General features: G+C 33.4%; 1 protein-coding gene and 1 pseudogene across 2 annotated transcripts in view; both read right to left on the minus strand.

The window, feature by feature from the left end:
- Positions 1–22,956, minus strand: part of LOC145291221 (protein C-mannosyl-transferase DPY19L3-like) — a 144,587-nt gene that overhangs the window by 24,911 nt on the left and 96,720 nt on the right. For both annotated transcript variants that reach the window (XM_080136812.1, XM_080136813.1), the window contains 4 exons: positions 22,792–22,865; positions 21,587–21,745; positions 15,723–15,796; positions 8,761–8,912 (listed from right to left, as the gene is read on the minus strand). In XM_080136812.1, the coding sequence (XP_079992938.1) occupies positions 8,761–8,912; positions 15,723–15,796; positions 21,587–21,745; positions 22,792–22,865 (459 nt within the window). The remainder of the gene's footprint in view (positions 1–8,760; positions 8,913–15,722; positions 15,797–21,586; positions 21,746–22,791; positions 22,866–22,956) is intronic.
- Positions 3,782–3,898, minus strand: LOC145291872 (5S ribosomal RNA; annotated as a pseudogene).

Below are 22,956 nucleotides of genomic sequence, written 5' to 3' on the forward strand. Positions count from 1 at the left end.
ATAATGATTTGGGCTGAGATTATCGGAGGTAGGTTAGTTTGCCCATGGAGAGTCCCAGAAGGCAAAAAATGGTCAAATGCTTACATAGAACTTACTGAAAGAACATTTTTAATGGCTGAAGAAGCATTATTTTTATGCAGGATAATGCTCCCTCGCATGCAGCAAACAAAAGCAAAGAGTATTTGCAACAACTGGGGTTCTCTGGGCGACGGAAGATGGAGTGGCCTGTAAATTCACCAGATTTAAACCCAATTGAGAACCTTTGGAATATCATGAAGCGATGCCTCTATGCAAGTAGACGCCAATTTAAGAGTAAAGATGAGTTGTGGGATGCTCTCCAAGAGGTATCGCAAGGCATAACTGTTGACGAAATCACAAATTTGACTAATTCTCTGGACCAACGTATTTTACAAGTCATCCATAAAAGAGGATCACATATCCCCTACTAATTATGTCAACATAGAAATTGCTATGTAGTTATTATATTCTAAGGATTTTTCCTAGTTTATGTAATGTTTGAATATTATTTCAATAAACAAGTTATGGGTATATTGTGTCTTTTTTTTCTCAACCTCGTTAATAACTTGACATATTGAAATCAACATATATCCCTATCTTCTGCAATAGTTTTGCTAATACTGCTTTAAATACTTTTATTTTCTGACTGGAGTAGCTGAATAGTATCATAAGCATTTCTCAAAGCTTCATGGATTTTTTATTCACTCGTTCCTTAAATATTTAAAAAAATGTAAACTCGTTAATAATTTGATACGCAGTATATATATATATATATATATATATATATATATATATATATATATATATATATATGCATGCATACACACACACACACACATATATATATATGTAATTAGAGAAATATATGTTTCCTGAAAACCTCTGGCTTTGATGAAGGGGAGACTAAAACTTGCTGCTATGGTTTCAAATGATCTGAAATAACAGTGAGAGGAGACTTGATTCCAAATATTTCTCATATATTATATTTCCTCTCTTTTGAAAATAGGGTACGATTATGAATATCTCCAAAATGCACCAAAAATAGGCTATGAATGATGGATGATCCCGTTAATGTGCGACCTTAAGGGCAAATGTCACATAGCCCACCACACAATTCCCATATTCGGATATTCCCTTAATCCAATAAACATATGTGATCAGTCAATGAAATTGACTGGAACCTATGAAGGGAGGGGTCCTTATTTTAAGCATTGTATGTATTGAAAAAGTACAGTTGTTGCTGTCGCCCAACCCCCAGCTTCCTCATGTTAAAAACAGCTTTCGGAATAAACACACCCAACCTCCTCATGTTAAGAACGGCTATCAGAATGGACACGCCATTTTGTGAGGGAGGGGGTGTCAAAATATTTGCCCCAAATTTAACCTTGATGATTGTTGTTAGGATACCTACTCACAAATGCTATAAACCAACAAAAAATTCGGTGTGGGGAGGGGGACTATTGGTCGGATGGAAATAGATTTGTTCATAGTGCATGCATACAAATTTGGCAGCCACTGATTTAAGTTTTATATATAAAAAACTACTTGCATCTGTCAAATATAAATAAGATTTTCTTAATCAGCATAGTCTATATGGACAAGTAATACGATTGAAATGAATCTAATCATAAGAAAATATGAGTAATTTAAACTAAATGTAAAAAAAAGTATAAAAAGATTAAAAAAACAAAGTAAAAGAAAACAAAAAATAGTGTAAGGTTCACTCTGAAAGTAAAAAATAAACAATGGTACCTGTACATATTTTTTTTCAGGATTTGTTTTTGTTTGTTTGGGGGGGGGGGGATAGTGACATGTTGTTAATGTCTGCATAGGTAAGTGTAAAGTTATCAGTATTTTATTTTTTTTGTTTATGAATGATTATTATGTTTGTATTTGGTTTATTTTTTGTAAAACGATTGTCTCTGGTAGAGAGTGCCGCCATATTTGAACAGTTCTATATTAAGAGATAGATTCTGGAATAATCAAATTGTCATCTCTCAGCCAATGAGAATGGGAAGAATTTGAGAAGGGAGAATTTATTATTTTTGAATCGAAAAATAGAAAGATTATGTTATATCAAAGAGTTTATGATCCATTTATGAAGGGTGCAAGCACAATATCTGTAGAATGTATATATTTCCTCCCAGTCTTCACTGGGGGCGGTAAGGGGACTTAATATTTAGAAGAAAAAACAGGAACTACTCCCTCTAAAGATGCTGCGATTGTGATGTAGTTGCTCCTAGGATGAAATATAGGATTTCATTATAACGACTAAGTCTGTCTAAAATGTTGTTCTAAAGTTATATAAGAAAGTGGCTAATAGTCTAGATATAATAAATTTGAATGTGCCATTTGTTAATGCAAACCTGCAGTACTTTATTCCAGAGAGGAATTTCTGCAATTAAAATATTGTATATGGAGATATACAGGGTGGAAATTATTATCGCCCTAGAAAAGACAATATGATTCCATTTCCATTGGATGAAAACCGGTTTTGTTTTTTGTTGCAGACCATAGTTGGCCAGTTGTGTACAAATCCCAAATGCGATAGAAGCCTTCGATCATGTCTGAAAGTGACATAATGTTCAATGAGCGAGATTAGAGATGCGCCACTGTACAACTCATGCTCTTTACCGATCCAAGTTATGACAACAGGACCATTGACAGTACCCTCAAAATGCATTACTGGATTGCCATGAATAACAGAAGAGTTTGGTGATCCCCTTTGGTGACCGCTGGCAGACCTTGGGTGTGGCAGCAGGATTTGGCGCCAGCCCACAAGTCCAAAGAGACCCAGGCTTGGCTTCAGAAGGAGTGCTATAACTTTGTACCCTTCCTGAACCTGCTGGACTACTTTGTTTGTTCATGTCGAGAATATCACCGATATGACTTTCCACAACACCAAAGCTAGCCTGATCGCCGCCATCCACCGAGTATTTGCTGAGTTCCCACCGGCACATAGAAAAGGCATGCTCCCAGTTTTGGACCTGTATCGAGGCGACGATTGAGGCTGAAGGTGGCTACATTGAATAGATGTCAGCTCTACTACATAATCAAGTTACCTGAATTGATTTTTTTCAATAAAAGTTTTAAAACAAAACTGTCATGTTGCTTTCTTTAGGTGACAATTTTGTCGTTCCATTCTGTAGAGATAACCACTCAGATAATCAGATACCTTGACTTTGGGCTATAAGCTAAAAATAAAACATTCCAGAATGACCTTTTTGTAAGTTTTAATTGTTGTGAAGCATGGAAGTGACTTTGATTGGTGAAATTCTATAAAAAAATAAATAAATAAATAAAATTTATGGCTGTTTGATTAACACTATTACAGGCTTTTTAGCACCTCAGCCTTACCCAGATTGATCTTTTCCACACATCTAGAGTAGGGCGGGGATATTGTCCACTTTGGAAATCACTGCTATAGATGAAATTAAATAACACGTCGCAACAGCTGTTCATTGTTAACTCAACAAATACGAAATCACTAAGGTTTTTGTTTATGACTCTCATCCTCTCCTATTGTTAATTCACACACACACACATTATATATATATATATATATATATATATATATATATATGTAGGCTTCCTTCAGTCTTGACAGACTATGGATACCCACTGTAAGGGTGCCTGCGCGTGAAATTTGTGTGGCAAGAGTTGTGCAATCTCCAACCACGCCTTTCCTGAGTGAACATTGTTGCATACCAGTGGCAAGTTGAGGTACAAGACGACTGGAAACAATGCCGAGATAAGCGGAGAGCACATACAGCGCCTAGAATTCCCAAATGGTCACCCATCTGGTAATAGCCAGGCTCAACGTTGCTTAACTTCGGTGATCTGACGAGAACCGGTGTTTCAATGTGATTATGCCGTATAATATATATATATATACATATATATATACAAGCAGAGAGACACAACGTTGCTCGAGATTGAATGATGATCAACGAATATTTCACGCTCCAATATTTTTATTGTCATCGAAATCCGTGAAATCGCCCGATAGGAAGCTTCACATGCCTCAATTCAGTAACTTAGTCCAAAATATATGTTATTCTACATTGCACTCTAGAGAACCTACTGTTTCTTTTATAAAATTATTTTATATAAATTTCTTTCCAGTTAACGAAAAAAAAATATTTAGAAATTTACATGCGGTTTTGAACCTAAAGATCATATCATACAAAAAAAACACACACAAAAAAAAAAAAACGTGCTATTAACTTACCCACAGTAGAATTTTCACAGCATATTGTTCTATTATTGTTGCTAAGCGATGACATGGATAAAATGGCTTTACCAATGATAGATAAATTAAAATAACAGTTTCGATTATCGATAATTATCGGGGGTATTATGAGACAAAACTTAACTAAGATCACTCCCAGACTTATACACTAAAGTTCTGTAAATTTTAAAGAAAATCTGTTCAGCCATTTCGGAGTCTATAAAGAATGAACTCACACGCACAAAGTTGCACTTATATAATTGTAGAGATATATATGAAGCAGTAATTGTTATTATTACATTAAAACTGACTTTTCCCAAAGACGTTTTTTTATACATTTTAATCACAAAATACTTCTCAATTCTGGAATTTAGTTGTCTACAAAAAAAAAATAAAATAAAATAAAACAAACAAAAAAAAAATTCCATTTTAATTGTTCTAATTAACCACAATATATATATATCTGCTTTATTCTTTAAACTTTCCTATCTATCTAATATATCAATCTACTCACACTTTCATATCTTGTATGTATATTTACTTATATTTTACTATATACATTTAATTACTTTTTTTTCTTGCTTTTTCCTGAATTTGCAGATACTGGCCATCCTCTCCCCTTAAATAATTTTTATTTTTTTATTTTATATTTTATATTTTATTTATTTATTTATTGTTTATTTATTATTTATTTTCTATTTATTTACTAATTTATTTATTTATTTTCCATTTAGTGTCTTCTAACAATTCTTGCTGACATTTTTTTAAGTGATGACCTATACATTTCAGTTGACCTATATTATTTTGCCCTATATATTTTTTTTTGCGCCTTTAACATTTCCTGTCTGGGTCATTTTGACCTTTGTATTTAACTCTATCACCATTTTTTTTTCTCTTTTTCTTCCCTGATCTTTCTTATTTATATGTATGTCTCGGAAGTAGAGTGAAAAGCATATCTTATTTTTCTTTTATTAATATTATTGGAATTTTTTCCTTTTTTCCTTGTACACATTTTTGTGAATTATTCCATGGATTTCTGCCTTTGGATTATTATGGACCATCTTCTTCCAATTACAAGATTTCCTTGGATTTTACTTGTGCAAATGGAAATTCAATTAACTTTCTTGAAGTTATATTTTGGATTTTACCGTCACTGGATTATTTATCTTCCACCAGACTATCCATTCATGTGTAATCACCTTTTTCTTCACCATATTCCCTCTGCTTCACTTTTTTTGTTATCAAGTAAGATCTTTGATTTACTTGTTGTTTCATCAAATACTTCTGCATGAAAAATCCGATCCCGCATTTTGCTAATTCCTACCCTCTGATGAGAAGGAAAGTATTTCTTTGAAACTCCGCGGATTAAGGACTATCCACTTATCTAGTGTTTCCTTTTCAGATTAAATATGTTTTTAACTCATTTCAAAGTGTTTTTTAACATTTTTTATTAACTGTTTGCTCGTATATATATATATATATATATATATATATATATTCCAGGTTAAAAATATGCCAAAGTAAAAACCATTGAATTTAATGAGGTTGTTGATAGTGTTCAATAAAAAGAGCAGGATATTATTTTATTCAATTTAGGTAAACAAAATTACCATTAGTTATGAAAATAAATCTACTGTTTCAATCTAAAAAGATTTTATGAATGAAAAAACTGACCTTGATGAAGACCAGAGGCCTCTATCGCCTGATGAAATCTTTTTAAATTGAAACAGTAGATATATTGTGATGACTAATCATAATTTTGTTTACCTAAACTGAATAATATATATATATATATATATATATATATATATATATATAAAATGGGTTGAGAGATTCCAATAAGAGAAAGATATATATTTAAATGAGTGAGATCACCAACAATTAGTATGTAACAATTTTTTCAAATTATTTTATTCTTCCATATTTTTATTTTTAACTTTTAAAATTTTTTTTTCGATCATTGTAATAATGTTTTTAAATCATTTAAATAGTTTTTAACGTGTTTCAGCCGTTCTGTGAAGCATCCTCTTCAGAAAGTATTCAAAATGTAAAATATTTAGAATATATTTAAGATGTGTTTAGAATGTATAAGAGCATTTTAGCAGTCCATTTTGGTGACATGTTTCCGAGCGGTGGAAATATCTGTAAATGATTCTAAACGTCTTCATGGGTGTGTTCCACCACTACCCTTGCGTATTGGGGGTCAGATCATGGTCATTGTTGTCTTTTGCTTTTCCTTCTCTTTCCTTACATTTCTCCTTTTTCCCCTTTTCTTTCTTTCTTTTTTTTACTCCAGTAGAAGTGTAGGGCACGTTGGTATTTGACCAAATAAGTGTGTGGGGCACGGTGTGTGCATGTGTGTGTGTGTATGTGTTTCCTTGCATTGGTTTTTAGAATGTGCGTTATGTCTTATAGTTTTATAACTTTATTTATATCCTTCCCCATGCACTTATTTGACCACGTATCAATGTGCCCTACACTTCCACTATTTCAATGATTTAAAAAAAAAAACATTACGATGATCTAAATAATTAAAAAGAAATAAATAATAAAAATATGGAATAATAAAATAATTTTAAAAAAATACATGCCAACTGTGTCCTCCCCTTCCTTTTCTTCTCCTTAGTGTATTCGTACCTCCTTTATATGTTTATACTACCACTCCCTCCTTATCACTCTCTATACTACCACTCCCTCCTTATCACTCTCTAACAATCCTTTTAACCCCCCCCCTCCCCCTCTATTAACAGAAATTTGATTTTTGTAATTAATTTAACCAATAAGAGCTTTAGCCTTGATTCATGCCAGTCATGGCATATCTTCTCTCCTCAAAACCATTTTAATTTTTCTTGCCTGATGAAATCAAATATGATCGAAGCGATCTGCACATCGTAGCAAGATATGGTCTGTATTTACATAAAAGAATAATAAAAAAAAATAATTTACTCTCTTTGATTGAGCACTATCAACGACCCTTGTTGAAATTCAATTATTCTTAATTGTTTAATATTTTTCTACCTGGAATATATATATATATATATATATATATGTGTGTACACTAACAGGCCACCTAGCCTTTCTCGATTGTAAAATATGCTTAAATATGATATTTAAATTTATCCAGATTTTGTATTTATTATTAGAGTGAATTCTCTATTGATTATTATATTGTACCCAATATATAGTAATGATTTCAAAAGTTTAAAAAAACATATGACAGAGTCTGATCAGTTAGAATTGAAATGAAAACATATAGCTACCCAGCATTTTTTGTTAACATCTGAGTCACGTCCATACAGATATGAAAACTTCAAAAATAACGTCAAACCTATAAATGTATATTTGCGCATGCATAAAAAAGCACTTTAAGTCGACTTTTTGTGTAATTATCTCATATTTTAATTTTTTTACATAATCCAAAATATTCATAACAATTTTGCCATTATCGAAAAATATTTATTTACCTGAAAATGAATGAAAGCTTTTTTTGATAATAATCATTTAGAAGAAAAAGGAAGAGAAAAGTGAGATGAGAAAAGAGATTGTAGAGAAGAGGAGAAAGAAGAACAAAGAAAAAAAGATCTAACAACAAATACTGACACAACAAATCAGAAGTAATTTAGTAATGTGACAACAGCATATTCTTTTCATTGTTTTAACTCATGAGTATATATCCGTTAATATCTTATATCTTTTTATATAGACTGATGTGGTTCTCGGTTCATTGACTGCGTCTTACTGTGCCGGATATATACTTGAGAGTCAAAACAATGAAAAGAACAAGCTGTTGTCACAGCGCTAGTAATAAGCATAATAATTAGTGTTGGGACGATTAATCAGAATCGGAACTTTTGGGGGTATCATATTGTAAAAATTTGTGCCTATTTTCCAATGCCAAAAATGACTCTTTTATTTGTCTTTTTTTTATTGACTTTTTATTTGATTTTGTTTAAAGAAAAATTTTCTACTGCTGGCAGTAATGATAAAATAATAAACATTGATTTTAAACTCCCATGAAAACTAAAGGCGGACCCCCCCATCCAATAATTTTAACCAGTATTCTGTAGTTGGTATTTTTTTACAACCTAACCCAGTGTACTATAAACACCCCCGACCTCCCCATGGTAAGAACAGCTTTCGGAATAAACATCCCCCCCCACTTCGAAAACAATATTACATACTAAAACATACTATAAAAATTATAGGAGGCGGGTGCTTCTCGTTCAGGTCTGCCAAATTAAAATCTATAGATCAACCCCAGAAGAGTATTTTTAGGTTTGAGAAAATATTTGCACATTTATCAAGTGTTTTTACGATAATTGGGAAAAATAACAATTCTATAGTTAAATATTTAGAGATTTATAAAGAATTGGAATCGGGAATTTAGTACAGAATCGGTAATTGTATTGGAATCGTTCCATCACTAATAATAATAAAATTAGAGAGTTCGTCATGCACAAATTTATACAAAAGAGGAATTCACTTGTGTAAAAGTTTTTAAAAAATCTTACAATGGATTCCCGATTAGAAAATTTGGAAATAAGCGTTTTCCATAACTTGTAGTCTGCAAGTCCAGCGCTGGCCAAAATACACATGTAGGGCGTCCACAGGTACTTCATACGTAACGTGCTAATGGCCAACAACCCAAAGAAGGAAGCTTGCACTAAAAAAGGAAAATAAAAAAGAAAATACTTATAGCTGAACATTGTATACATCAAAATAATTTGATAAAGGAAAATTATGTAAACCCATCTCCTGTGTTTGATCGGTAATTAAAATTTGTTTTTTTCTCTTATTCATTCCAAAAAATTGCCACTTGCATATCCTGGAAAAAGGCTGGGTTGAAGTGAAAGTGAGCGATTGTCAATGTTATGAAATGCGAAATATTTCAGGGAGAATGTTTCAATAGCAAAAATAGAATAATAAAATATTTATATAATAACTTTGGAATTTTGGAAACATAAACATAAAATAGAATTTAGTTCTCAAAAAAATGACCTCATGTGACGTCAGACAGTCAACTAACGAAGAAAAAAATTTCATATACTAGCAGGTGTGGTGGAAGGAGGGTCCCGGCTTTGCCCGGTCGTAAAATACACTTAAATATGATATTTTAATTTGTCCAAATTTTATATATATTATTATAGAGTCGTGATTCCAAAAGTACAAAAAAAAAAAAAGTATTTGGGTGCCATCAGCTAGAATCGAAACCGAAACTGTAGCATTGAAAGCTGGTGATGTTACCACTGTACCAACGTGACACGCATGTAAACTGATTAAAAATAAACTAAGATGAATGTACAAAAAAAAAAAACGATTTTTTTTATTTTGACCCATTTTTGATCTCTTAAAAACTATTTTAACCGTCTAAAGACCCATAAAAGAACGGTCCATAAAAATTCTAATCATTTGAGGCCCCTAGCGCTGCTCTGCGACTTTTCGTTTCAGGAGAGATAGAGTTTGAAAACATGGAGACAGGCAGACATAGTGAGTCTTATAAATTAGATTTATTGGTGGCGTCATTTTGTATGTAAATGCATACGTGCGTCCATTAGAGTTTAGTTTTTAGTCTAAGAGTTGGAGTTGTCAATTGTGGAAGCATTTGGCAGAGAAGTTACAGAGATGAAATCACCCAAGAGAAAATGGGTGAACTGAGAGTAGAAGAAGTTGCAATCATGGAAATAAATGTTATGTGTGAAATATGATTTGGTTTTCATTAGTTTTCAGAAGACAAAATGGTTAGCATTTTCAGGAGCATGTCAAAGAGTTGCAACTCAGAAGATGTGTCTTTTTGTCCTATGTGTTTCCTCTATGAAGAAGGTATGTTCATCCTTTGTGTGGTACTAAGCAGACAAAGATGCTTATTCACCCCATTAAAGAACTGCCTGACAAGTGTTTAATTATCCACACACACACACACGCATCCCCTAGATGATAAGTGTGCAATAAATATACACTTGTTACATAGGCGATTATATATATAGACACACACACACTTGTTACATATATATATATATATATATATATATATATATATATATATATATATATATATATATAGACACACACACACACTTGTTACATATATATATATATATATATATATATATATAGACACACACACACACTTGTTACATATATATATATATATAGACACACACACACTTGTTACATAGGCGATATATATATATATATATATATATCTATATACTCGTTACATAGGCAATATATATATAACATACGTTTTTGGTACTTGTTACATATACACATCAGTAAAGGGGTAGAATTTTGCTGCTTGACAGATTAGTTGGAGATATGTATGTCAAAAGGGAGCAAGTACTATGATTTCATTGGATCGCATTGCATTAAAGTACTTGTAAGATAGTGTAACATTTAGTATGTCACAAAGGAGACCAAGACAAAGAATAACTCAACTTACTTGTTTCCATTGAAACAATGACATTTATTTCCAGGTACTTTCCTGAATAAAAAGTGAATCCTGGTCTGTGCACATATTCATTTTATAGCCTTTTTCTTTTTCCTTACTGTGACGTAACTTTCATACGACGACTCCGCATTTGTATACAGCCACCATACGTGCATGCATGCTCTGTTACAATAGTACGGGACCTATTAGATTGGAGACTCGTTTTTGAACTTCATCCAAGATGGAGAGGCTAGATGTGACAACAATACTCCATGCATGGACAAATTCTGAATGCATGTAGTTGATGATATATGTAAGACAAGAAAACAATCAAAACAAAAACGTTAGAAAAAAAAAAAAAACCTACATTTTTAATTAAATCTTGCTTATTTTTTTACTGACGTTCATCCCTAACACGGCATATCACCAGACGTAAGGGGCTACTATTTGGGACCATGCCTAGGAAAGATTAAGATGTTGGTTTACATTACATTTAAACTTCTGCATATCAGTACAGCCAGGGAAGCAGGTAGCAGGAAGGGAATTCCAAAGTCTAGTTGTTCGAGGGAAGAAACTATTAGAGTAGAAAGCTTTTTGGCATTAACAGTAAAGAGATGATATTTTGTTGCTAAGCGGTTTTGTCGGGGGTATATACGTCAAGGGGGCACAAGTCCAATCTGTTCATCATCTTAAATACATATATATAATTGATTAATAAGATATTTTGTACATCTGATCATACTTTGTTATATATATATATATATATATATATATATATATATATATACTAGCAAAAGTACCCGTCGTTGACTGGGTTCAAAAACTGCCTACAGAGAATGGACTCTGATTTATGAAAGTATGATAGGTTATGAAAGGAAGGGTTGTAAAGAGATAGCTTCGAATTTGGGGGCTATCAAAACCAAAGCAAAATATGATGAAAGTAAAAATAAAATAGATAAACCCCATAATTTATTATACCATACCTGTTCACACTGAAACACTTATCACAATATTCTGTGAATCTATATTAAAAAACCTTATTAAACTTTGTGATATATTTCCATTCTATGGAGATCAGATGTGAACGAATACCCCATAATTTTATTATACCATATTTATTCAAACTGAAACATAATTATCAAAGTATACTTACGCAGATAGATATGAAAAGTCTTTATTAAAGTTTGTGCCTATTTCCATTCTATGGAGACCAGGCGCGAACGCAGACCCCACAATTTTATTATACCATCCCTATTTAAGTTAAAACATACTTATCAAAGTATTATTATGTACATCTATATCAAAAACACTTGTAAACGTTTTTTTTTTTAAATTTTAAAATTTTTTATTTCCATACTTTGTGGACCAGGCACGAACACAGACCCCACAATTTTAATGAACCACCGTTCTGCCAGATCAAACATACCTATTCCTGTGTCTCGATACATCTATCATTATATGTAATCAGTGTTTTAAAATAGCCAACCATATAGGAGCCTATTCGTGACCAGACACACACACACATTCAGCTTTATATATATATATATATATATATGTTAAACTATTTTTATAGGTCGGATGTCCTTCCTATGTACACCTTACCATACTTTGTTATCTATGTAAAACTGTGAAAAATTGATACAATATGATTAAAAACTAATAATAGGTTAATAAATGATTAGGTTTCTTTCCAAGTTATTTCTATAATTGAGGAAAGATATTTCCGACACGAACTCATGGAGACCAGCATGTTTATTGTGAGACATGTTAGGGTTAGGGAATTTTGTTCAGCAAGGGTAAAGAGCACCAACTGCCCCTCCTTTTTTTTTGTCTTGCCATAAAAAAAAAAATTGTTCACTGATTCTTTATTTTGCCACTTACAGAGTTCAACTTCTGTTGAACATATATTCAGGGGTGGGGATTCCAATCACTCTGGTTAAGACGCGTCTGCTTAAAATTTCAAGTAGCTTCTAGTTTCAGATTTAGTTTGGTTGTTTTGTTTACAGCATATCAACCTTTTCATATTATTTACTGCTGAATTTGGTCATTTTGGAAACAAGGGGGTTGTGATCTATAGATTTTAGTTTTACTGGTAGTTTAAAAATCAATAAATATTTATCGTTTGTGCCAGCAATGGAAAATTAAGTTTTAAACAAGAATCAACCAATCAGATATGGTTTTTGACATTGGAAAATAAGCATAAATATTTCAGATTCCGATGCCCCGAAAGTTCTGATTTTTCTGATTTCAATTCATCATCTCAACACAAATATGCGTGAGAGAGAGAAAGTGTGTGTTTGTCTGTGTGTATGAGAGAAAGTGTGTGTGTGAGAGAGTGTATATGTGTGCATATGAGTGAGTGTATGACAGTGTGTGTACGAGAAAGAGTGTGTGTGTGCATGTGTGTAAGTTTGTGCATAAGTGTGTGTGTGTAAGCATAAGTGTGTGTGCGTGTCTAAGTGTATGTGCGTGTGTAAGCGTGTGTGCATGAGTGTGTGTGAGTGCATGTATATAAGTGTGCGAGTGTGTGTGTGTGTGTGAGTGGGTGTTAGAGAATGTCTGTGTGAGTGTATATGTGTGCATATGAGTGAGTGTATGACATTGTGTGTACGAGAAAGAGTGTGTGTGTGCATGTGTGTAAGTTTGTGCATAAGTGTGTGTGTGTATAAGCATAAGTGTGTGTGTGTGTGTCTAAGTGTATGTGCATGTGTAAGCGTGTGTGCATGAGTGTGTGTGAGTGCATGTGTATAAGTGTGCGAGTGTGTGTGTGTGTGTGAGTGGGTGTGAGAGAATGTCTGTGTGAGTGTATATGTGTGCATATGAGTGGGCGAGAGTGTGTGTGAGAAAGAAAAGAAACAAATGTCGACATTAAGCTATCCCTTCCGAACCGATACATTCACCCTGAGTAAATAGATTCGAATACAAGACTCAATAGTTATTGATTTTCTTTTCTTACTCTTCTTCGTATAACTTTGAAAAAAAGAAAGAGAGACAGACAGAAGGAGAGAGCGGGAACTTTAAACTGCAGTCAACAATTGTACCGATTATGTTTTATTTCACAACTAGCGGGGGTACCCGGCGTTGCCCGGGTGTGTGGTGTTAAATAAAAAAGAAGCCGGGGGGGGGGGTCGAACCGGAAGCCCTGAGACGAAGTTTGAAAATAAAATCAGCCAGCCAGAATGAGTTAGTGAAAGATGTTTGAATTTATTTAAGAACCAAATTGACAGGTGCGCGGCCGGAAGTCGTTGTGCGTTACGACGACGACGTAGGTTTGTTTGTTATAAGTGAAGTAAAAAAAGAAAACAACGTTAACACTTAAGCGGGAAAAAAACACAAAAAAAAACTAACGTAAGGCAAACGAACGATGAAAATAGAAAAACGAACATGTGAAAAATGGCTTAAATAAGCCTTTTTCGATATTAAAATTTAAAAAATCGGTGGGTATCCGGGTGTTTTTGGGTGTCGCTAAGAATAAGCGAAGTAAAAAAATAAAAAAAGCAGAAAAACGAACGTTACGTGAAAAATGGCTTAAATAACACTGGTTCAATATTTAAATTTAAAAAATCGATAAAAAAAAATTTTAAAAAATCTCACACCACGATTCAAACCCAAAATGTTTAGATAATGAACCAAGGCCTTAACCAACTGAGCTAACGCGACGTACATGAAATTTGTTTGGTTTTTCAATTCTTTAAAGTAAATCAGGTCACAACGTCATCTGACGCATGCGTAGAATTGGTCATTGTCACGAGAGGACCATTTTTGTTGACCCCCCCTCTGTCGAAAATTGTCGATTTCGGGATGAAAAAGTTAACGTTCTCGGCCAATTTTTCGATATTTTTCGAGCAAAGGATGGAGCTTCGATGTGATACCAAGTTTGTGAATTTTCGTCGCGTTTGTCAAAAGTTTTTAGCAGACATCCAAACATACATACATACATACATTTTCGCTTTTATATATATACTAGCAGGGCTACCCGGCGTTGCTCGGGACCGTATAAACAATGAAAAAACAAAAGCAGATATTGAACATATGTTTTATTGTTAGGGGAGAGGAATCTTTCATCTCAAGTTTTAGCGTTAATGACAGGTTTTTGGGGGGCCCCCCTCGAAGATAACTGATCAGTTGACCAACTTCTAGTAGTCCGTTTGACGTGAAATTTCGATATTTGTCATCCGGGTGATGGGGCTTCGATATGATACCAAATTTGTCAAGTTTGGTTCCGTCTTTCAAAAGTTTTAGCGTTACAAACAAACATACATACATACATACATACACACCGATTTTTGCCTTTTATATATATAGACTAGCGGGGGGGTACCCGGCGATGCCCGGGTGTCTTGAGGTACATCAAAACTCCGGGGGGGGGGGGGTAAATAAAAAAAAATGTTTTGGTAGGTAAGTATGAGAATCGAACCCGTACCCTTGAGTTGGAAATTAATGTGTGAAAAAAAAAAAAAAACGAGCGACGTTACCCATTAGGCCACCGCGACATACATACAACATACCAAGGTTTGAATTTATTTATTGAACTATAAAAACAGGCGTGCGCAATAAAAGTTAACTCTGCTGCTTCCATTTGACCTAATTAAGAAGGTCAAATAGAAGTCACGCAGTTGTTTACGCAAATTTGACTATTTTTTTCCCCAACAGATGTTGGGGAGAGGGAAACCAGCTCCCAATTGTCCAGATTGAATAGCAATTGTCTGATGTACAACATTGATCAAAGCTGATTGCTTCTGGACATTTCCCGGCGTAATGCCGAGGACTTGTTAACTTTGAATTAGTTTCACTTTTTATACGAAAAAGCCTCATCAACATGCGAGAAGCCAAAATAGCAATAATTTTGTAAAAGTCGACGTAAATAAATCTAGATGCGACGCGCTTTCCCAAATCGTACATATTATTTAGGACCCATATAAACAGTTGTAAGCTATCGTAACGACCTCGGGACCGTGTGCGAGAAAAGCCTTTTGAAGACATACACAAAATGGTCACACAGATTTTGCCTTTTATATATATATAGATATAGATAATTCTACCAACCTATATGGAAGGCCAAATCAGGTCGAGATCTTAAGAAACTTTGATTTCGTGCTGTGTTTGTATTCGGGCTCATGCTGAAAAAAAAAGAAAAAAGAAACATATTAAACATCTGACAAAAACAACTCATAAGTTGGTCTATTTCAAACTAGAATAAGAATAACCACATATGGCTGTATGGGTCAGAAAAAGGATATTTTTAAGACAAAAAAGCATGAGTGACTTGAACTCCTGGTTAAACCAAACCATGTGTGTATATGGGACGAGGGGACAGGCACGCTGCACATGTTTCCATTTGGTTGGCAATTTATTCTCAACACGTCACTTAATAAATAAGCAATCTAGCTCCACTAATAAAACATCCATATGATTTTCTACAAAGTATTAGCCTTTAACTGGTAAATATAAAAATTTTAAGCCAACTGGATTATTAGTTTCAAAATCACACTTAAAGCTGCTGTTGACAATTAAAAAACAATGGAAAAATTTGAATTTTTAGTGTTGATACAAGTATTGCTTTCTGATGAGAAAAACTACTGTTCAAGCAAAGCAATGACTTCATAAGTATTATTTGAATTGTTCCATGGAAAAAATTATTAAAAAGGTGGCTTTAAATGTGATTGTACAGACACAAATGATGTCCAAATTTCACGGTTGCTCTGGAAATTATAAAAAAGTCCAAAAATTCTTTTTGGCCAATCGTAAATTGAAGTTTTATGAAATAACACAGGAGTTGAACATATCAGAAGGCAGTGTACTCACCATTTTGCATGAATAATCATTAATGCGAAAGATGTGTCCAAAGTGAGTGCCGCATTTGTTCACAGTTGATTATAAATAAAATTTCAATAACTCAGAGCATTGTTTTCAATGCAAAAAAAAAAAAAAAAAAAAAAAAAAAAAGTTTTTCATCAATATGTGACAGGATTCACCACTACACTCTAGAGTCAAATAGACAGTCTGCTTAGTGGATAGCAGCAGGCGAAAACCGTCCAAAGACATAAACATCAGCAAGCAAGGTTTTGGCTTCTATATTTTAGAACATGCAAAATATTTTGTTCATTGATCATTTTAAGAAATGAAAAAAGATTAATAGCGAATAATATATTGGTGCATTTGCAGGAAGAAATCACCAAAAAAATTACATGAATTGCAATTTAAATTGTTTTCACACCCACCACATTCTTCAAATCTGTCTCCCAGTGACTACTGGCTGCTTGTAGAACATATGCTTTAGAAAAGGAGTTTTGACTCCAATAAAGAAGTAATATAGGAAAATGAGGCATATTTTGAGGCCAAACACAAATCCTTCGAATATGTTTTACAGTCCATGGAGATTTGGAAAAGTGGTCAAAAAACAAATGTATTACAAATAAATGTTACCAAAGGCAAGATAAGTTATGCTTCTACCTAGTTGGAAAAGATTTTAGTGGTTTTAATCACTCTAAAACGTTTATTTGCTTCGAAAAACATATAGTGTCGAGCATTATGTGAGAACACGAAAAATAGCCACAAGTAACATTTTAGAAACATTTAAAGTCTTGAAAATAACTTAAACATAAAAATAAAACAAAATTCTGTAAAAAACCCACTCAATAAATGTTAGAGTTTGTGTTTTTCTTTGTGAGTTTTTTTTGCATCATTTTATTTTTTTATACTTGTAAACTAGTACTCACACCTTTGGCTATCACCAATATGAGAGACAACAACATGGACAGAACAAATAAATGAAGATGAATAGAAAATCAAACAGTGTTGGGGGTCAGCAGTTGTCGAGCAAGATGACATGGTTGTACAATATTTAAGTAACCCTTCGTTTTCTGCTTGTTATTTTAACTGGAGATGGTGATGTATTTTACCACTTCTTCTTTGGTCAAGAGCAGCATCTTTAGTGTCCACTCTTCTGAGATAAGTTCCTGTCTTCCAAATCCAGGATATCAACTAAGACTTAACTGAGATCTCATGAACATAATTGCCTGTCAAAACCAATTGTTGTCATTCACTCGAACTCATCTTGTCGTATAGTTTTCCTGGCTTGAGTCTATCTACAATCTCTTTACTAAAATCTTATATATCTGGTTCCTCCAATTACTTTCAAATTGGAAGCCTCCATTTAGTCTCGAAAGACAATGGACACCTCCTGTAAGGGTAGCTACGCAGGAAATTGTGAGGCAAGAGTTCACAATCCCCAATCACACCTCTCCTGAATCGGCACTGCTGGAGTCCAGCAGCAAGGAGAAGTTTAGAATGATTGGAAACAATGCCAAGATAAGTGGAGAGCATATACATCATCTAGAATTCCCAAACGGTCATTCATTTTAACCAGGCTCAACGTTGCTTAACTTCGGTGATCTGATGGGAACCAGTGTGTCAATATGATTATGCCGTATACATTACTTTCAATTATTACTTTTATATTATTTCAAATTACCACAACCAGAAATAAATACTTCTTTCTGAATTCTCTGTTTTAACTCTTTTTCTAACTAATTGCTTATGGCGTCACTTTGTCTGTACAACACAATAGATCTGTTGCTACCATATTGTATAGTACTTCTGCATTATCATCTATTTCCTAGTTAACATTTTCCGGCAGTTTTGGTTATTGGGTGGGAGAGTTTATAGCATCACATCAGAGTCATACTAGTAAACTACTTTTTATTTAATTTGAAAATTTAAAAAACCGAATATCAGAAAAAAAATTTTTATCAAATGATTAAAATTATTTTTCTTAAGTTTCTGAGACTTTCGTTGTAAAAACAACTTCTTCAAAGAAGACATTTTTTTTATTTTTCTCTTCATTTTGTTGGTAGTATTAACCCATGGAGTCAGCCCTTCATGTGAAGATGGAGAGAGAAAGTCTTCTTCTATGGATAAGTAATAATCACAAGTTATGCTAGTAAACTATTTTTATTTAAGAGATTAATGTAGTTTGCTGGAAGCATTTAAATTTATACAAAGCAATACAAACTCTGGTAAATTAAGATATAATGATGGAGTAAGATATGCAAAGTCACACATATATTTTTTAAAAATATTTTACATGTACTGTATTCTTACTTGCATCAGCATGATTAGATAGAGGAACCATATTGTAATATTTCAAGAAAATCTCCTTTCGTCAGGCATGTGTTCAAGTTCCAAACATGTATATTATGATGGTTGTAAAATGAATAATTCTGCAGAAATTGGAAATCCACTTATTTGTTTTAAATCTATTATATTATTTAAACTTGATAATATAGGGCTTGTGTTTTTAAATAATTTGACCTTAAAGGATTGTTAAAAAATGAAAATTTAATTTATATTTAGCTTTTACTTCTTTAATTCCCAAGAAAGTCATAAATTGTTGTTCAGATAAATGTACAAGACTTTGATTTCATTGATCAACAGAAGAAATTAGTTCAAACGAGCAAAAAAATTTTTTTAATGATCGAATAAAAAAAATAAATTGATGCAAATTTTGTGCTTTTTGTAAAGTCTCCGCATATTCTGACAACTTATGTAAACCATCGGAATATGACAAACGCTGACCAAATTTTAAAGTGCTTGAGAAAAAAAAAACTATCATGATAGAAAACATTTATTGTATAGTACAAGGTGGAATGATAAAGTTGTTGGCGTAAACAAAACACTACAGCAGTATTTTAAAACTTTTATTGAAAAAAATCAATTCAGGTAACTTGATTATGTAGTAGAGCTGACATCTATTCAATGCAGCTAGCTTTTGCCTCAATCATCACCTCAATACGGGTCCGGAACTGGGAGCTTGCCTTTTCTACAAGCGCTGGCAGGAGCTCTGTGAATACTCTGTGGATGGCAGTGATCAAGCTAGCTTTGGTGTTGTGAGAGGTCGTGTTAATGATGTTCTCAACGTATGACCAAATGAAATAGTTCAGCAGGGGGTGGGAGGAGGAGGGCAGCGAGAGAATGGTATAAAGTCATAGCACTCCTTCTGAAGCCAAGCCAGGGTCTCTTTAGACTAGTAGGTTGGTGCCGAGTCCTGCTGTCACATCCAGAGTCCATCAGCGGCCACCTGATTGTACCAGGGAATCACCACTCTTCAGCAGATCCAGATACACATTGTTGACTTTCAAGCCGACTTCGAAGATGTGAGGTGGCATGATGTGGCCCTTCCTTGAAACCAAACCAAAGACCATGACCGTGGCCGGAAATTTTGTTTTCATCATCCTGGGCACGTTCCTGTTATTCATGGCAATCCACTGATGCATTTTGAGGGTGCTGGCAATGGTCCTGTTGTCATAACTTGGATCGGTAGAGAGCATGAGTTGTACAGCAGCGCATCTCTGATCTTGCTCGTTGAACATTGTGTTACTTTCAGACATGATAGAAGGCACAACTGGTCAACTAGTAGATGGCCTGCAACAAAAAAAGAAACTAGTTTTCATCAAATGGAAATGGAATCACATCATATTTTCTAGCGCGATAATTTTATCATTCCACCCTGTAATTTTAATAAAGTAAAATAGAAATACAATAAAAAAAAACAATCAATCTATGGTAAGTTTTATGAATAAATATTTTTTTTTTTTTCGTAAAACAATGTGTAGCAACATTGTTTTCATTTTTCTTAAGAAATGATTTACTATTTTTAAGGAGATTGTTTTGTGTTTTGGGAGGTATGAAATAATTTATTATGACAAAATGTTTTTTTGGAGTATTAAGTTAGTGGATAGGCTATTTTTTTTTTTTAATTTAATCTTTTTTTTTTTTTTTTTTAAAGATTTTTAATTATCTGCTGGGAATTCCTAAGGAAGTACTTTTTGCAAATGTCCTGTAAGAAATTTTTCTAATCGATCACAGTGTGTTCTGAACTGATTATGCATTCTTGCTGTAAATTTTGAACAGTTGCAATGTTGTCAGACTACTCTATTTCTGGCAAAATGAAAGAACTTTTTCTGGCAATTGTAACATAATCTGAAAACATGTTAGAGCCATTGTGACGATTTTACTAGAATGATTTATTTTTAACTATCGGGAGTGCCTGGCATTGCCTGGGTGTTTAGCTGGTGTAATAAAACCCCTGGGGGGGGGGGTCAAAACAACAGCAGCGGAGGTGCTCAGGTGTGTGTAGGTGGTGTAGTAAGGGACCCCCCCGAAAAAGAAAAAAAAAATGGTAATAGTAGGAGGGGGAGGGATGAAAACAACAACAGGCAGAGGTGGTAAAAAAAAATAAAAAAGTGATAGTAGCAGGGGAGGGGGGAGGAATTAAAACAACAGTAGGCACAGGTGTTAAAAAAAAGTGGTAGTAGGCAGACAGGCTCAAACCTGTAACGCGAAGCAGAAAAAAAAAAGGTTAAAAAAAAAAAAGGTGACGTCTTAGCTGATGTCTCCATGGTCCGACCGGTAGTCAAGAACGATTAAATTAACCAAAGTCAATCCAACGGTGATGATGACTTGCTAAAATGTCAGCGAAAAAAAAAAATCGACCCCTCCTTGTACAAAACGGCCGAGTTTAGGGTGAAGGAATTAATGTTTTTGGCCAATCTTTCAATATTTGTCGTCTGAAGGATCGAGCTTCAAAATGCTACCAATCTTGTGAAAATCTGTTGCCTCTGTCGAAAGTTTTAGGCAGATATACAAACATACATACATACATTTAAACAGACAGGTGAGATTTATATTATAAATAATTTTAATTTCTGCATAATTAAAACTAATATTTTTTTTCAATTTATTAGCCATCATCTACTGCATTGACGGAGCGTTTTGCCATATTTCAGTAGTCTAGCTGCTGAAATATGAAGATGCAACATTCATGTAAAAACAGGTTGTTTAGTGCACAAGTACCCAGGTTTTATATCATAAAAGAAATGGGTGAGAAGTGAAAACAGATGTTGACTCACCTCCAATATTTCAAGCAGGTTAACATGAGCAAACACAGAAGAAGTGCATGAATAACAGCATAAATAGGAAACACAAAACCTCGGCTCAGACGAACGAAAGTGTCCCACTCAAGGAAACCAAAAGCACCATTGCATAAATAAAGTTTGGCGTCAAAGTCTCTAAAAAAAGAAAGAAAAAGAAAGAAATTGAGAGATTTTTCTTTTAATTTGAAATTGTTTATTTTTAAAAACAAATACAGGTAAGATGAGAATGAATGCAAATTCAAAATTTATTAAGAAAATAATTCTCATTAAATTTATCTATTATATAAAAGGCAGTTGTTTGTATGTGTGTGTGTATGTTTGTATGTCCAGCTAAAAATGAATAAAGTTTGGGATCAAATCAAAGTTTATAACAAAAATAAATAAAAAATAGGAGTGCTTTTTTTTTAATTTGAAGTTGTCTATTTTAAAAACAAGAAAATAATTAAATTCATCTATTATATAAAGAGCAGTTGTTGATATGTAATTGTGTATGTTTTTATGTCCCGCTAAAAATCCAAAACTACTAATAAAAGACCCATAAAGTATTGTCTTGATCAGCATTGCATCAATCTCTAATCTTACTCTATTGGACACAGTCCAGAAGAGAGTCACCAATCTAAAGGCCCGGCACTGTTAACCATCATCAGTGTTGCATTTCAGTGATTATTCTACTGTGTTTCCCTTCTTGGCTAAAAAGTTGAATCTAATGGATAGTTTTTCATATTTTCTTTTTTTTTTAATAATTTAAAAATACAAAATAGCAATCTATTAGATTTCTATGAAAAAGCCCCACCCCCTTATCTTATACTTCTTATAAGAACTGCACGCCTGTGGAATTGTCTTCCGTTTTCCTGCTTTCCGGCTGACTACAATATGGTTGTCTTCAAGTCTAACGTAAATAAGTTCTTGATGAGCCGTTCCATATAAGTTATCAAATTTACCAAATTTTCATTACTAATGATTACTATATTGTCCAATTTCTACTGTACACTCTTTAACCCTTATCCTTGAGTGGCCTCTGGGCCTTGATAATGTGGTGATGCCTATGTAAAAAAAAAAAAAAAAAAAAAAAAAAAACTTCCTCTCTCCACCTCTTCATTCTTATAGGATACTTAATAAATCAATGGTCAAGCTGGTAGCCATTGATTTTTCTAAACTGGACATGCAAACAAAATACTGACCTGGAGAAACCAAAACCAAATTTGCTCTGAATAAATTTGAATATATGTTCATCTGCTTCCAACCCAATAAGAAACTGAAACATAAGTGAAATATATATTCAATGAAAAATATGTAAAAAAAAATTATATAGAATAATAGATTTACTGAAAAATAAGAAAAATTAT

Source organism: Euprymna scolopes, chromosome 12, assembly GCF_053919585.1.
Source record: "Euprymna scolopes isolate OS-2025 chromosome 12, ASM5391958v1, whole genome shotgun sequence".
NCBI lineage: Eukaryota > Metazoa > Mollusca > Cephalopoda > Sepiida > Sepiolidae > Euprymna > Euprymna scolopes.